This window comes from Myzus persicae, unplaced genomic scaffold, assembly GCF_001856785.1.
Source record: "Myzus persicae strain clone G006 unplaced genomic scaffold, MPER_G0061.0, whole genome shotgun sequence".
In the NCBI taxonomy this organism is placed as follows: Eukaryota; Metazoa; Arthropoda; class Insecta; order Hemiptera; family Aphididae; genus Myzus; species Myzus persicae.
Genome location: NW_019102215.1, coordinates 111,391 through 128,743, shown reverse-complemented (window position 1 = coordinate 128,743; position 17,353 = coordinate 111,391). Strand labels below are relative to the sequence as shown.

The 17,353-nt window shown below is 35.1% G+C and overlaps 2 protein-coding genes across 2 annotated transcripts in view; one reads left to right on the top strand and one right to left on the bottom strand.

The window, feature by feature from the left end:
• The window catches only part of LOC111031596, a 50,128-nt gene that overhangs the window by 24,829 nt on the left and 7,946 nt on the right, over window positions 1–17,353 (bottom strand). The window lies entirely within an intron of this gene.
• LOC111031595 (alcohol dehydrogenase [NADP(+)]-like) lies at window positions 2,464–13,788 on the top strand. The gene is made up of 7 exons (XM_022311622.1): window positions 2,464–2,691; window positions 11,387–11,554; window positions 11,764–11,949; window positions 12,127–12,371; window positions 12,519–12,678; window positions 12,871–12,968; window positions 13,308–13,788. The coding sequence occupies exons 1-7, from the start codon at window positions 2,629–2,631 to the stop codon at window positions 13,348–13,350; spliced, it is 963 nt and encodes a 320-aa protein (XP_022167314.1). The 5' UTR covers window positions 2,464–2,628; the 3' UTR covers window positions 13,351–13,788.

Below are 17,353 nucleotides of genomic sequence, written 5' to 3'. Positions count from 1 at the left end.
AAGGTGTTTAATCGGGAAGTGTATTTAACGCTCACCTTACTTCAACATTAGGATGAATCGGAGCACAGAAAATATAGGGAAAAAATCATTTACTTGTGCCTGGGTCGCAATCGCCAGTGATCCGGCAATAGACTATACAAGACTAGTGGCAACAATAAACGTTGTGCCTGTCGCGGGGCTGAAAAGTTGTGTAACAGTAAATGACACGACGCTAAAACTTGTGAAAATGAATAAATGATAATATAATAATGCTCAGTTTCAGTTTTTAGTGTTATGATTGATGTATCTACGTTATTTTTCGAATTATGGAATCTGAGATTCACATACACATCTCGTCTAAGACAATAATATTACCAGTGCGTTTCAACGTCGCTGCAGGCGAATAACGATAATTTCCGTTTAACGTCATTTACCGTATAATTAATACATGCTATTACACTCGGGCATTAATATAGATATTGTATGTTATTTCATAATTATAAATATTTGTTATTTTTGGACCGTCGACAATCTATGTTCGTGAATATTCTTGAGATACTTAATATATCCAATTTAATATCCAAGCAAACTGCTTATACCTCACGATAAAATATCTGTCTATTAATTATGAAATTCCTTAATTGTCCATTGCAACAATATGGTATAGTACAATTATCATTACAATACTATAGTTTTTTGAAAAAGAAATACCCCCGTTTGGGAGACTGTAAGTCACGTCATAAAATATCCAGATACGGTTAATCGCATAAATGTATGTAAGTCACAGCAACGGTTAAAAATTAAATTAAACGTACAAGATTTTATTACATGCGTAGGTGCCCATACCAATATGCTATTATTGTAGAAATAAATTGCGTTCCTAATGACCCGATAAATTGTTCATTGTTGCAGTGCTTTTAATTTATCTTAACGACTTTGACTTATTCGGTGGTTAACTTAAATCAATATATTATTATTATGTAAGTGAAAATCTTTATATTTATTAGGTAATGAAATTTAAATGCAACAAATTAGCTAATTTGAAAAAAATATTTCTCAGCATTTGTTTGTACCTGTGTAGGACGTGGGTATATATTTAAAAATAATATTAACCTACTAATATGGGATGATCGTCAGATTGTTTGATAAAACTTGACCTTGTTATCGATTTTTGTTAACCCTGTCATTAGGTATTATATTTTCCTAAATTGAGGTTTTATTTTTTTAAATTTATTTCTCCTCGTTAAAATATTTATACGACATCACGTTATCAACCCGCCTTTATACCCTTTCGACCCGAATATCACTGTTTTAAAATGTTCTTCAAAATAATTTATCAAAAATATTATTATTTATTTAATACTGTGATTTTAAACGTTTAGAAACATCGAGTATCTCATGACACCATGATATCTAATAAAATTCGCCATTAAGAAGAAAAAATTAAGTTTATTTAGTTCCAGATAAAAATTATTTAGGAGCATCAAAAAATGTATTTCAAAAAACAGAATTAAAAACAACTAGTGCTTGTATGACTTTTTTTTTTAATTGTTTGCAGAAAATATAAAACTATATTGTCTGTGGTCTACCTAAATAATATCATTACAATAATAATTATAAAATAGGTATGTAACTCAATTATATATCCTATCTTTGTGGCTGACCTTCACAATTCATAACTTGCTTGTAACTAATGGCCTTTGTTGTCGCTGTGATTTTTGAGATCAATAAAAAAAATATGTATTTATTATATATTTAACTATTTCGCTTTAAGGTATATAATATAATATACCTATATATTCTATGTATATTATACTCCGTATCTTTATGCCGTTTATTTAGATTTTAGATGGAAATCATATTTTATAAATTGTCATTAAACATTAGTTTTGTTAACGGTAATCAACCGAATGTTCAATATAAGATCGATCAAACGTGCTATTATAATGTCTGCGAGGACCGAAAAAACTCGATATATTACAATATTCTACGCTATCAAATTCGTCGGTGGTTTCGCTTACAACAATATCCGTTGATTTTTATTCGATTCAAGTTCGCATAATCATGATATCGCGTACTTATTAATATACTTGGTGGAATAATAATAGATTAATAGGTACCTACAACTATCATATAGGCATACACAATCCACAGGCGTTTGATCGGGCGTTTTCGGCTATTAAATACAATAGAATATTATTAATTATTCTGTTTTGTACGGGCCCTGCAGCTGCAGGTGTAGCTGTGTAGCCGAGAACGTTACGACTGTCGACACTCGCGCTCTTCGAACCGTATAATAATAATAACAACAACTACGATAATGATGATAATAATAATAATAATAATAATAATAATAATAATGGATCGTACCTGGCGATATTAATATTTACTATATAATGCGTGTACACGACATAATAATATCTTCTCCTACCTATGGACTACCAGAAGCCTCCCGAGACCGCAGGCATATTATTATAAGCAACGTCGCGTGGACCGCTGCCGTGGTAATCGTCAGGTACACACAAATCGGCGCAGTCGTCGCCGGTCCGTCCGCTCGAGCACAATACACACACAATAGTTTATTCTAATAAAATATTGTTTTTATTTTTATTTTATTTTTTATCCAGAGACAAACGACTACTGCACACTATGGAGTACCTGAAGTTGAGTTCCGGCGGCAGCATGCCGATAGTCGGCTATGGTACATGGCAGGTGAGTCTGACGATCGGAATAACACGACTCAATAATATTGTAACACACCCAACGTCGTATTACCCGCACGCACACACGGGGCTGGGCGAGTAAAAAGAATAACGATTTTGACCGGGTTGGAAAGCTTAACATTATGATAACGTTAGCTGCTGCGATCCGTTTCGTTTTTAAACGACCACGTTGAATTGTTATTTCATTAAAACGACGTTTTGTCCACGTCGATTAGAGAAAATTTGTTTTCAAGTGATTTTGCCTACAACAATACAGCTGTAGACTGTGTAGGTGCGACTACAGTAAAATGTATCGAGTGACTTGGCGCTGTCGGGTTCGATACGAAATTCTATTCAACTCTTCGAGTCATAATTATTATTATCTCGACTCGCGAATTCGCATTACCTTGTTATAGAGTCCAGCCTTATGTGTGTTAGTCGCGGTATTACGGTAACCAGTCAAAAATATAAAAACACCTAGGCGCATTCGATTTATCCATGATGTAATGCGATATTATATTTAATTTGTATTGTTTCAATGCGTTTCGTCCTGTGTGTGGCAACACTCTAACTCGACAACAATAATGTATTATTATTATTACTATTACAAACTCAGATGGAACGCAGTGACGACGAAGATGTAGGTACAAAACAAATACCGGTATAAAAAAACGCACGTTGAACAATCGAGTAAATCACTATTCTCGTAGTTAACTAGAAATAATAATTTCACTATACTGTATCATACAATATCATATTACACTTACAGGCCGATTCACCTACATGCTCACTCTGGAGTTTTACCTACCCTTGTTTATAATAACGCATTTATTCAAATTGTGGTTCCAGGAATTTTTTAGCATACTCGTAGACCATATTTTCAGATACCTAGACCTTTATATACCATTTAAGGAGTGTCCCGTACTCCCATAGATTCATAGACTTCGTTTTTTCAATAAGAACTCCACATCTTTTTTACTGTAAATTGCAAAACAAATGAATTTTTTTTTTGAACATTTTGATGTATTTAAATCAATATTTAAACCAACAGTTTCAGAGTTATTGAATTATGTGTTTACTAAGGATGGTAAAGATTATCCTTAATAATGGTTTTACATAGTGGATAAAATGGAATACGTCATTGAGTCTAAGACTTATTGGCATCGCCACGCCGATTTAATGTGCGAGCCTTCACATACCCAGTAAAAACGTATAAATATTAATCATAGTTATAACATAAATATATCATGTATATTATAACAAAACATATATAGTGTAAATGTATATCAATTACATCACGTCATAAGTTAAACTCATACTAGTATACTCAAATAATTTACAGTATACAAAATACTACCTAGTCATTATTAATAAAAGTATTAACTATTACAATAATTTTCAAATCTCACTAAAAAATATTATTTTTAAACATATTATCATTAGTACATAAAACTAAACAGTTCAGAAACTACTTGTTCGAATTTCGATATATTACGCAACATTAAAATTTAAAGTGCCTAATAATTATTATACTGATAATAGTATTTACAGTAAAAAGGCGGTGGTTTTCGTTTGAAGCATGTTTGTTCGCTGTATTGTATAAAATATATAAATAAACATATTAATAGTATATTATACCATATAAACATATTAGATAACTTTACTAATTGTTTTATTTCAACTAATTCCAAACATTTGAAGTACACGTAGAGTGGCACAGAATAGTATATTGTACAGGTATTAGAGGCATTGATGTAAATTCAAATATTTCCAAAAATGTATATAGAAGCCATTTTAGAAAATAATGGTAATATTCATATTAATTGACATCGTAGACTTGATATGGTATGCTATAGACAACTATACATAATTTACTGCCATGAGTATTTCCTAATCGTGTACAGCTTAAGTTAAACATACTAAACTACGATGCCGAATATGATCTCTCGTCGCCATTATCCAAATTATAATTTTATCTCATATGTAACGGGTCGTTTAAAGTTGGATTTACTTCGTTTGTAAGCAATGCGGAGCGCATACAATTTAGTTTGGACTTAGTGGCTACTAAAAATATTACAATGGGAGACTATTTGACTGGACGTCATCAAGTACCGTGGTCAGTTCAAATTAGGTACTAACCTATTCAGAAACCACTACAGTGAGTGAATACACTATAATCATCTCAAGGTCATACAACGATCCAAATTCTAGAAAAATCACAACCGTCGCTTGTGAAACCTATCTAATGGGGGAAAAAAAAAGAAGTTGAACATAATTAATAATGAATTTAAGAATGTCAATAGTGTCTGCTACAATAAGTGCAAACGATAAGGGATCATTCCTAAGTCGAGCAGAGTATATACAACAAAAGAATCTCTCAAAGCAAAAAATTCGAAAATTGTTTTACAGGCGGCTGATTACAAACACCAAAATGTATAGAATCGTACGTGAGTACGATAATATTTTGATTATTAGTGGTAAAAAGCGTCTTATTGAACAATTGTCGATCAATCGACGAGTTACATTGACAGTAAAATTGACATTTTAGTATTTTACACATATATTTATCTTACTAATATCGAGCATGGTGGCCTGACAGCATGTGTTTTTGGAAAATCAAACCGCACCATGTAACATAACCGAAGAAACGATCGCGATAATACTGAGTCAAGTTCTTATGAAAAAAAACCTTCAAGCCAAACGGACTATTCTTTCAAGACCAATCGTTCATATTATTACGTTCAATTATCTTGCTGTTAAATTTCGTCGTTTATCTAAATAAATAATAATTTATATAATTTGTATTTTATATCTCGTTTGTATAATAATTGTTATACAAACTGGTGAGTAACATAATATAGGTATTTTTAGAAATGATCGTTTCTCATTGATGTTTAATAGAAAAAAAATTCATCATCATTTTAATTTGACATTGAAATACGTAGTTATTTTTATTTGCAATTAGATCATTTACATCCACGCCTATAGGCAATCATGACAATGACTGGGTATGATGAATCAAAATATTTCATTTTTGGCCGACACAATATTAGACCTCATAGACATAACAGAAATTATTGCCTCATCTTGTTTAATCAAATTACTAGTAGCGGCCACCGACTGAAATTTTTCATATACTTAGTAAATAATTATATAAAATACTATTAGGTATACAGGTGTACTATGTAGATTTTTTTTAATCCGGATGTCATCTTATCTATTTGTTGGATTTGATACATTTAAAATCCCATAAGAAACAGTGGGTTTCAAGATATGAATTTTTTTTTATGCCCTTAGATATACGTAACAATATGATATGTTCACATTCTTTCTTTAATACCTTGAATATAAAATCACAAAATAAAATTGTTTTGTTTGAATGCTTAAATGACATTTAAATTAAGATTAAGACGACTCACATTCATATACCTTTTGTTAATTGGCCTGTATAATGGCAATATATTATACTGTTAATGGTATATTAACTATTTGGTGATTTTTGGGTGTTCTCACTCACCCGCGACAATGCCTAACTTAACGTTCCAAATAGTACAAGACACGGACTAATCCTCTAAATAATATCATATCATTAAAATAATTTCAGTTTTACTATTTTATTTATCATTAAATTAAGAATTTGACTGTACATTTTTAAACCAAAAATTAATATACATTATATCGATGAAACTCTTGTAATGCGATACGTCATGTCAAATAAATATCAAACCTTGATAGTCAAAAAAAAAAAAAACAATTAAAAGCGTAAAATATATCTGCACATGACCTCGGTATATCTATATACAGTAAATTACAGTAATTATTATGACCAACATATTTTTTGTTTTATAGGTCATTGTGTGTTAACATAATAATATTAATTCGGTAGGTAATCTTAAAGTTACCACTTACCGCTTTTTGACAATGTGAATGATGATGATGCCGACAGTAACAATAATATTATATTATCTATATAATGAAGGGTTAACCCTCACTCACACACGGTACACACGGGTGTAGAAGTGTAATAGGCTTGCAACAATACGATCGGAGTACATATTTTTTATTCGCATAAAAAAATCATATAATAGGCATATAATCAATGAATCAGGGAAAAAAATTACTTTGTACGGTTTTTTTTGTTTGTATTTATCTATTGTCATAAAACGGTCGAGGCGTACGAATTTATATTCTCGCGATTATACAATACGACAAAGTGAGTTTAAATTACATTTTTTAAAGCTTAGCTGCTGCAGTTATTCATCAAGTAGGTACGGTGTAATGAATTTTGAATTTAAGTGACTACGCTGCCCGTGTAGTGCACAGGTATATAGTATACGATCGTATATACGCGTTATTTAATAGAACGGTTTTGAAACAATTATTACAGTATAATTTATTAATTTATTGTTTGACGTTCTGCGCAGAGCAAAGCGTGTAGCGTATAGGGTTGGAAATGAAGGCGTATCGCGGCTTTAATGCTTTTGCAGAAATGTTTTTTTTTTCTGAAGAGATTGTAAATTCCATCGATCATAAATTTGTATCCAAATCGATTTTGTATATTAATTTGTGTGCGTGCACAAATGCTACCGCGGTATGATTTTTTACCCGTAACAAAACACACTGGTAAATTCCACTGGTTCCAACTATTACGAAGGGTAAAATGAACGGGAAATCCACCGATATTATTTTTTAACCTATTTTTTTTTTGTTTTTTCATTTAAAGTCAAAACTTAATTTGAGTACCATGTAATTTAATACATTTTCCGTCGCAATTTAAGGCTAAACACAACGCGTTCAACGGCATATGCTATCGTTTTTATTTATTGCATTTCTAAATATTATTATTGTGTAGATTATGATGCTGCATATTTAAGTATCTACTGTGCATATTTCGTAAAGTTGACGTTCTGTTTTCTGATAAAGCATATAATACTAAAATATGTTCATAGAGAATAGTTTTTGGGCTGAGTACAACATTTTTCTTTTCAACAATTTCGAGTTATATTACCAGATCTCCCTAGCAAATGACGCATGTAACATAATAAAATATTACGTTACCATATCAAACTTGTTAATACATTTTTTTTTTTCTATCAAATATTTTACTTATAGTCAAATTTCGTTAGCCATTAAAGCTATACACAAGAACTCATCTTTATAAATAAAGTTGCTTAAAATTTGTAATTATTATGACTTCAAATCATCCTGATCTCCAGAAAGCCTATCTACCGTGAATGTAAACACACCACAGACGAACGTCGAAAATTCGAGCAGTTTATGATCGGTTCGCTATTCAGTTCGTCGACGGTTGATGAACAAAAATATACTCAAAATGGAATTCTAAATGTCAAAGATGAGCCAAGTCGTATCAATGATTCATTGTTTTTCCATGGAGTGAAGAAAACATCGAGCAGAAGCATCCTACTACGTTTACTGTAGTAACTGTAGTAGCACGCTAGGTTTCAGTTTTTTTTTCCAAGAAACCCTAAAACGACAATATTAATGGTTCTAAAATCTAAATTTTTATTGTACACGAGAAAATTGAGTTCAAATTTATTTATTTTTACTGTACATTCCTATATTACATCTCCACGTATAATTTGTGCATACAATTTGAATGTTATTTTTTTTTATATAATATCGTGGAGTTAACGTTTTTTCAACAGGTCAAACAATTTTACATGTCCATAAATCCAACCCAAAAATCCACTAAGTAACTGAAAATTGATGAAATGTACACGCCAGTCAGACTTTTATTATTATTATTATTATTATTATGATATCATCAGTTTCTGTGCACTCTGGCGGACTGCAGACGCTGCTCAATTATCACAATCCATCAACGGTTTAAAGTCATACTTGTCGGAACTCTATAACTTCTAAGAAATCAATTTTCTGGCTTTTATCATTGGTTCGTTGTTTGTCGTCAAAATTACAAGGAAAAACGACAACGAAGTGCTGAAGAAACGTAAGCGAGCGTGGCTCGTAAACGAACTGTATACTTGGAATAGTTTTTCGAAAACTACGATTTATCATCGCTCTCGAATTCAATATACTCAGACACAATTTATGTGACACACGCCGGAAAGGGCGGTATCCTGCTCCAGAGTAAGATCCGCTTTCCAATTAAATCCGAGTGAAAATATATGAATTCTAAAAATAATACTAAGCAGTGTTTCGCCGTGTGATATACATATAATCATAATATTATAATAATATATGCAGCAATAAATCGTTCAAAGGCTCGCACTCGAGAATCACATCAAAAATACCAGTTATTATAGTGTTGGGGATGTTTAAGATCTATCGGTTCTTCTATGTAGTCATGCTAACTACACCACGTCGGATATTATTGTGGATAATATATAGAGTATTACTATGACGGTATTTTCTCGGAATTTCTTTGTACTTTATTAACGTTCAACTCGTCTTACAAGCGCATCGTCTCATAAATTGTTATACAGGCAGGTACTGTGTTCAAAAATTCGATAGATATTCCGACATTTAACGGATCGTAATAAATAATAATTACTGCAGTTCAAAATGGTGACTCCAGTTCTCGCGGACTCTTAATATATGTAGATGTCGGGTAGATCTATAGGACAGAAGATACTTTTCTGCAATAGGTACCAATAGTTTGCTACGCACTTGCAAGTTAGTTGCACGGCATTTATTATTTCTCTCGGTTTTATCTTTATTCCAAAAACTGTGTGTGTAATAATATATTATGCTTATGTTTAAATAAATACTAAGTATGGCGTAAGGCAATGTGTGAATAAAAAAACAAACGACTGTTGTGATATTATAATATATTGTGGTGCACTCGTCTGACAAGATATTAGAAAATTATTTACTGTCATCACTTAAAATTTAACCATCGACGGTAAAACTAATTTTGGTGTAGGTATAAAATATATTACCTGCGCATCGCACATTTTCATTAAACAGATATGTTCCGGACGAAATAAGTCTGAAACTCTGCGTATATACAGTGCAGAGTAAGTACAATAAAAATATAGACCAACATTTTCTGCTTATTTTTCGTTGTCTGCCGGTTTTTAGTGTTTCATTTATGAAAATTTGTGTAATCGTTTTAACATTGAAACAAGCTAACATATTTTAGACGGCTGTAAAAGTAAAACTATTTAAAAATATTATTTACATTTTTTTAGAGCTTTTATTATAAACGTAATCAAACAAACTTTTATTCTCGTTTTAATCATTTTAGTTCAATTTTGTTTTTAGAATTTACAAAAAGTTTTATATTTAAATTTCGACCATAATGTTAAACATTTGTTTTTGAAATGATGATGTTTCAAACTCGTCTGTTTTTAACACGACAATGTTAGACTCAGTAAATTGTCAGAACTTAAAGCAAGTAGGTACATTTAAAACGAACAACGATCACTAATCACTATTAGCAGTCGAGTATAAGTAATCGTTTTGGATTGACATTTCGATGTACACAATATTACAATTCGTTTTCTGTTTATAATTTCTATTTACGAATTTTTAACATTTAATTTCTGCATTCCTTCGGGGGTGCCCACTGCAGGTGTGGAATAATCGATTTTGTAGTCGCCCCCGGCCCCAGGGCTGGCAAACTCCGTCGGACGATTGGGACGACACTTGTGCACGTCATGTATGATGCCACGTCACAAAGAGAAGTTCAAAAACGCTTACGAAACCATTGTAATTTTCAACTACCCACGTGGGTAAACTGTTGTCTTTTTCGCAATTCCTCAACGCGCAGCGACCACGGTGTATACATCAGAACGAACATGCGACCCTATACACATGTATCCGGGCCAACCACCCATTATGGCACGTGCAATAATATATCAATGAGTATAACAAAGTATCCATAAATTGTTGTACCAAATATACGTATCGAGTGTCAATAGGTCGTACCAGGTCGTGCATCCTGCGAAGTCTCGGTGAGTTGCACGACGATTAGCTTATAGGGCGCGGACGACCAGGCATTACGAAAATGGCAATGCTCCACTACCACCAGCTAAACAGTGGATCCAGAAGTATTTCAAGTGGTGGTAGTGGGGGTGGGGTGAAGGGAGTAGTAATTTTTCAAATCATGAAGTTCCTAGACTTTTCAATACAACTCTGCATGGATACCATACACTCCAATACTCCAAATATAAAATCCGCACCTATTATTTTTTTTTTTAATTTTAGAAATATTACGACGCATTAGACCAATTGGCACATTTTTTCTTTTTAATCGGCCCACAGGGGGGAGCTCGTCGGCCTTCCTTGTATCAGCCACTGGCTAACCAGTGTTAGTGCGTGTTTAACATATTAATATGTGTAACAACATTATAATATATTAGATTAGGTACATAGGTAGGTTGTATGTAGGTACGTCTTGTGCATATTATTCTGTATTGATTAGCATTTTGGTGTTGATCTTTAAAACATCAACCGTCAAACGTACTTTGTTGTGCGCCGACAAAATGCAATATTTATCCCTGCTGATAACCACCAGGATAATAATATTGTACAAATATAACGCCGCCGTTTGTACTGTGCATTATAGACAAAAAAAAAATAATAAAAAAAAAATAGATAGTATTCACGTTTATTCGCACCGCGTATTTGTATACTTACAAATGTATATAATCGACCTTAAAATCGGTTTAACTACCTATCGTTTGTTAAGACTAAAATGACTTATTTTTCAATCATTCTAGGCTTTGGACAATGTTTTGGAAGAGGCCTTGAACGAAGCTCTGAAGAGTGGGTACAGGCACATCGACACGGCCACGGCTTACAACAACGAACACGTCATAGGAAAAGTTTTGAACGAATGGATAACGTCCGGCAAAGTGACTAGAGACGAGTTATTTATCGTCACCAAGGTACTTACGCGACATGTACAGACATATTTATTCGTACAGGGCAGGCCACGGAAAAAGGACCAAAAATATATAGAATTAACACTACTTTCGGCCCTGTTCCCGAGACTCGCCCTGTATGTTGACGATCCCTGGTGTTAATAGAGTCAAACGCCACGGGAAATATAAAACACATAGACTGCACCTAAACCCATATGTGACACCGTTTGCAGCTCCCTCCTTTCAAGAATCGGCCTGAGGACCTGGAGGGGTGTTTAATAAAATCGCTCAAAGACTTGCAACTGGACTACGTCGACATGTACTTGGTGCACACTCCGTTCAGCGTGACCACTGGTAACACGGCCGCCTATGGCGAGATGAAAATCGATCCCAGCACGGACCACTTGGCGATTTGGGAGGTAGTATAGAACGGCGTTGTGGCCGACGGTAAACGCTCCGCAATAAGTCCGCAGTGTGGAGGATTTGCGTGTATTGCATACGCTGTCCGAAGGACTTGTGGAAGTTGCGGAATCGAAGTTTATTATTATGTGGGGACGACGCGTGTGGCTTGACGTATATTGTGATATTTCGTATAGGTGATGGAGAAACAGGTGGCTTGCGGCCGAGCAAAGGCGATCGGCTTGTCGAACTTCAACGTTAAACAGATACAGAGGGTGCTGGACAACTGCAAGATCAAGCCTGCCAACTTGCAAGTGGAAAACCACCTGTACCTCCAACAGCCCGAGCTCATCGAATTTTGCAAGAGCAACGGTATCGCTGTGACCGCGTACTCGTGTTTGGGCGCTAAGGGCGGCCGGGAAGTCTTGGGCATGAATTGGACGTAATAATGATATTTTTACTATTATAATGGCAATAAAATAATAAAACGTCATTGTCGTGTGACATATTTTAAAATTACGCGATAACGACGTTGTTAATTACCTGTTATTGATGGGTGTGTGTGTGTGTGTTTGTGTTGATATTATAGCAAAGAATTGCCAGAAATGTTGGAAAACGACGTGGTGTTGAGCATTGCGGAGAAACATGGCAAGACTGCGGCCCAAGTTTTGTTGCGGTTTATTGTCCAGAAAGGCATCGCGGTCATTCCAAAAAGTACAAATCCACAGCGGTTGGCGTTAAATATACAGGTGCACACACTTTTATTGTTTTACAATATATGTTCCTCGTACATCAATAACCATCAAGTGTTATGACATTTCGCGTTGTTTAGAAAAATAAAATCATTTATAGAACGTTATCATATAATAATAATAATATATTATAATTTATAACCAAGTGATTCTACTCATAGTTGTAATTGATTTTGTTTTTTCCGATAGATTTTCGACTTTAAATTGGACGAGAAAGACATGGAGGCCCTGATTGGCCAAGACGCCGGAGAAGGAGGCCGCATCATTTGGCTTTTGTTCTTCAAAGGGTAAGTTGTATTTTATTATCATAGATTAAATTCCATACAACCAGATGGTGCACTCCAAACTTGTCGAAATATTTGTGAACAAACTTTATGGGACGTAAAGTTGTTCGAAAGCCTTTTGTCCTGCACTCCTGCTCCAAAGAGCCCGACGTGTGGATTATCTGATTTTCAATAATATTTTTTTATATTATTCGTTAGTCCAGTTCGCACACGGACACACTATAACTATACATCGTTCGGCACGTCCTAAACCTCGAATATTTATTGACCCAAACATTAATATTTAATTTATTGACTGCTATTATAATTATGTAATATACGGTTATGGTTTTATTTTTTCAGAATCACCGATCATCCAGAATATCCTTTCGAAAAGATCGCTTGAGCTCGAATTTAATTATACGACAAATACAACAGCCCACCAGTACACTCGAATGAACGAAATTCAAACAATATACAATTTCATTCGACGAATTCTATTTATTTATAAACATTTTATTTTGCGCCTATACCTCATGCTGTTGTTGTTCACGTCGATCGATTCGTATTTTATGCATCTACTCGCCTATCCAAACACTGCAAGGATTATGTCGTCTAGGAGTATCGTATAAAATAATCGATTGTATATTCACAGTGCGCACGTGTGTATCTATAGATATGTTTAAAAAAAAAAAAAAAACTTTACTATTATTTACAAATTATTATTAGAAATGTACCGTATACGAATGAATACATATTGTACCGATATTAAGTCAAATCATGTTAAAATTATAATTATTAGTTATGAATTATATTAAAACACGCACTTGCATTCAACATAATAGTCTTGAGTTTTACTTGCCGTCTGCAGGTCTCGACTTACGTGGACAAAAAAATTAATGGACTATATACATATTGTACTCATAAAATACGTGCCATTCGTATTGAAATAGTTTTATACCTGTCGAAGGCCCCAATTGCCCCTCACCAGTCACGCTTGAGGACGCTACGCCAGGTATATATATATTATATATATATTACATTGCTTTGAGCGATTTATAAGTTGAGTACCGTTGAGCACTGCAACGTTTACCGACTTAGTGTTTTCAACATATTATTGAAAAACGGTTACGAATGGCGCGTCGCGGACTTTTAACCCGGCGACACAAACCAGGAAGTATCTTGTCATGTGCGCATAATATATTAATACGACATATTATTATAGGTACTACTTCGCAATAACTGGTACCTGCGTGTCGTTTATGCCGTATTATATTTATCCGCGATCATCTGACCTTGTATCATCATATACATATGTCATATATTGTTGACACCTCGAGATTTGTAGAACGATTGGTATCGATGGTTTGGTGTAAATAGTTATAATACACACGATTGGTATCGGAAAAGTTGTTTTTATTAGTACATATTCGAAGACAATAACAAGATGTAATTTTACTGATGGGACTCGAACGGGTGGTATGAGACAATACAATGCCCGAATTACTCCGACTATTGCATCACGGATTGTAGATATACCGCACGTTGAGGCCTGGAGGGAGACTACCTTTCGAGCCGTGCAAGTCCGGACATTTCGCCGCCACCGTTTCGGTAGTGATAAGCTTTTGAATGATAAGAGTGGTTGTACTATGGTATAGCAGCCGTTACACTGTGACCAACTTTAGGTGGTGTTGCATAGCAAGTCGAGGGATATTTTCGATTTGCGAAGCGGAGCGACGGAGCCGAGACGTGCCGCCAACGAGGCATCACTGTAAATTATTTCGTATTGGTGGTGTCACTGCTGAATCTCTGGTATATTCTGGTACGAGTTGTGGTGGTATATTTAACCACGAAACGGTGGCGGCGAAGTGTCCTAGACCCGGCGTGCAAGTCTGCCTGGGAAGGTCTTGCTCCGGCGCCGAAAAGGCAGTGAATGATATCGGGTTGACCGGTGCTTGGGCCTTTTATACCCATCGCGAGGCGGCCACGGCGTACTCTCGTGCGATAGATAAAGCAGTAGTGGCGACCGGTCAATCGATAAGATAACAAATTCTCGATGAGGTTTGATAAATATTTGGGTTTAACAGATAATGATAAATAGAGAATGAGATAAAGATATATTCGTGGAAACATATATATATATACATTATACATATATAGGCCTGCGCGCGTGGTATAGGTATTCAGGGAATGCAGCCGTACGTCCGGAATAGCAAAGATTAAATTTTGAAAACCGTTACGACTCGTTATCTCAACGACAATAAAACGAAAAAAGTGATATCGAATTAAACTGTTGAGAATGTTTTCCCATCGGAATAATATATTGCACGCGCTTGAAACAATAAGGCTCGGTCGACACGCGGACCGGAGACCGGCTCACACCTACGAATCGTTTTTTTATAATTACACAAAGGTGCCTCGCGCGTATGAATGCGTGCTGCAGGGCCGTCTTTGCGGGGGATCATTGGGGACATTTGCCCCGGGCGGCCAAATATTGATCTATTTAGGGGCGGCTGGGCCCTCCCGCGGTAACTTGACGTAGTACTGTGTCGATAGATATTTATTTTTTTTGGAAAAAATTTGTACTACGACTCGACCCTTGTGAACTTAACGGTTCAACGATAACGGATAAGTGCTAGCCCCTAGCATAGAATATAATTAGTATTATTTTACCATAACCACGGTTACAGATAGATGTAACCACGACTTGACCATAAAGAATTATAACTAAAAATGTGTTAAGAAAAATAAAAAGAGTAAATCTATTTTTTGGTTGAAGGGGGGGGGGGCATAAAATTACGGTTGACCCAGGGCACAAAGACTGGAAACACGGCCCCGAATGCGTGTACTCAACACTCGTCGCGTTCGTCTCGTTCCCGGAAAATCCGCTAAAACGATATTTTATCGTCGCGTCGGGATAGTATTAAAGTGTATTCCATCGCGGACGTTTTTAATCTGAACGCCTTGTCACCTGCCGTTGGATGGAACCCTTTGGCTGGCGTCCATCGGGCACACTGCAGCTATATTATAGGTACCACGAAACACCGAACACAAGCGATTCGACATCGGACGGTTAAGTTCTGTACGAGATATATGGTCGTTGTTCATTGCGACTGCGACGATTGCAAACGGCTTGCGATGTAAAATCTCGCGACGACGACGCGTATCGCGATAAAAACGCCTTTTTCGCGCCATTTGCGCCGCGCGTTCTCTGCTGTGCACACGGGCCGTTTGGTCGCTGGAAAACAATGTGCCCATTTCAGTGGCACTGTTCGCAGATGCAATCGATTGCCCATCGTGCCGTGTTCGAATCAGTGTTTACGACGCGCATTAAGCCACCCGTAGTTGTGTCGCGAACGCAGGTACGACGTCACGACGACATTACATTCGCGACAATCCAATTTACTTGGTTGTTTTTAAAAAATTACAGCGAATTGACACGGAATACAATTTAAAGACGATATGATTATCCGGCACATCTCTGGGGCTTTTTTTCTTTTATTTTTGCCTTAGAGTGAAAAAAAAAATCAAGTCTTAAAATGCTCGCATGCTTGCATATAGCTTGCTTCGTAAATTTAAAAAAATCAATAAAAGCCTCAGGGACGCCCTGGATAATAACCTGACCTTTGAATCGCACAATTAACTCTAATTTTATGAATAACAGAGTAAAATTGATTATTTTCAATGTGCAATTCAATATGCTTATTGCTACTTTTTATAAGGCGGAGACAACATGTTGCGTCCTCTTGAGAACGATGAACGGAACCTCCGGTGAATGTGATGAAACTTCATATTAGATTTACAATAATATTAAATCTACGAATCTCGTATTTCTTTTCGAGAAATCATGGAAGGCCGCATAGGTAATATAAAAAAGTGGAACACGGATGACGGTATACGCGTGTACCCTGGTGAATTTCCTTTGTGATTTCGAGGTAAACTGAGAACATTTACCTATAAGCCGCGGTTTAAAATACTAATATTTAATAGGGAATACATCACACGTCAGTACGTTATACCACGGCAAAATATTATTTACAGTTAAAACGTAATGGTAATAATTTATAAATGGTGCGAGATTTCAAAATAACGATTTGCTCCTTTTAATAACGTACACGTCTTATTTTGGCTAATTTATTATTCAAGCACACGTCTAAGAAGATATATATTATATATTAGATATACCTATTAAGCAGTATTGCATAATGCAGAGATCCGGTCATAGTCTTAGAATTTTAGATGGAATGTATTATATTATGCACGTATAATAATATTGTATAGATTTCGAGCATAATGGACCTAAAGTTTGAAGAATTTCATTAACTCTCCGATGAAAGAGTATCAGTCTACGATTGGTACCTGTCTATTTTAATCTCGTCACATCGACCCTTCGAGAATAGGACTTTCGG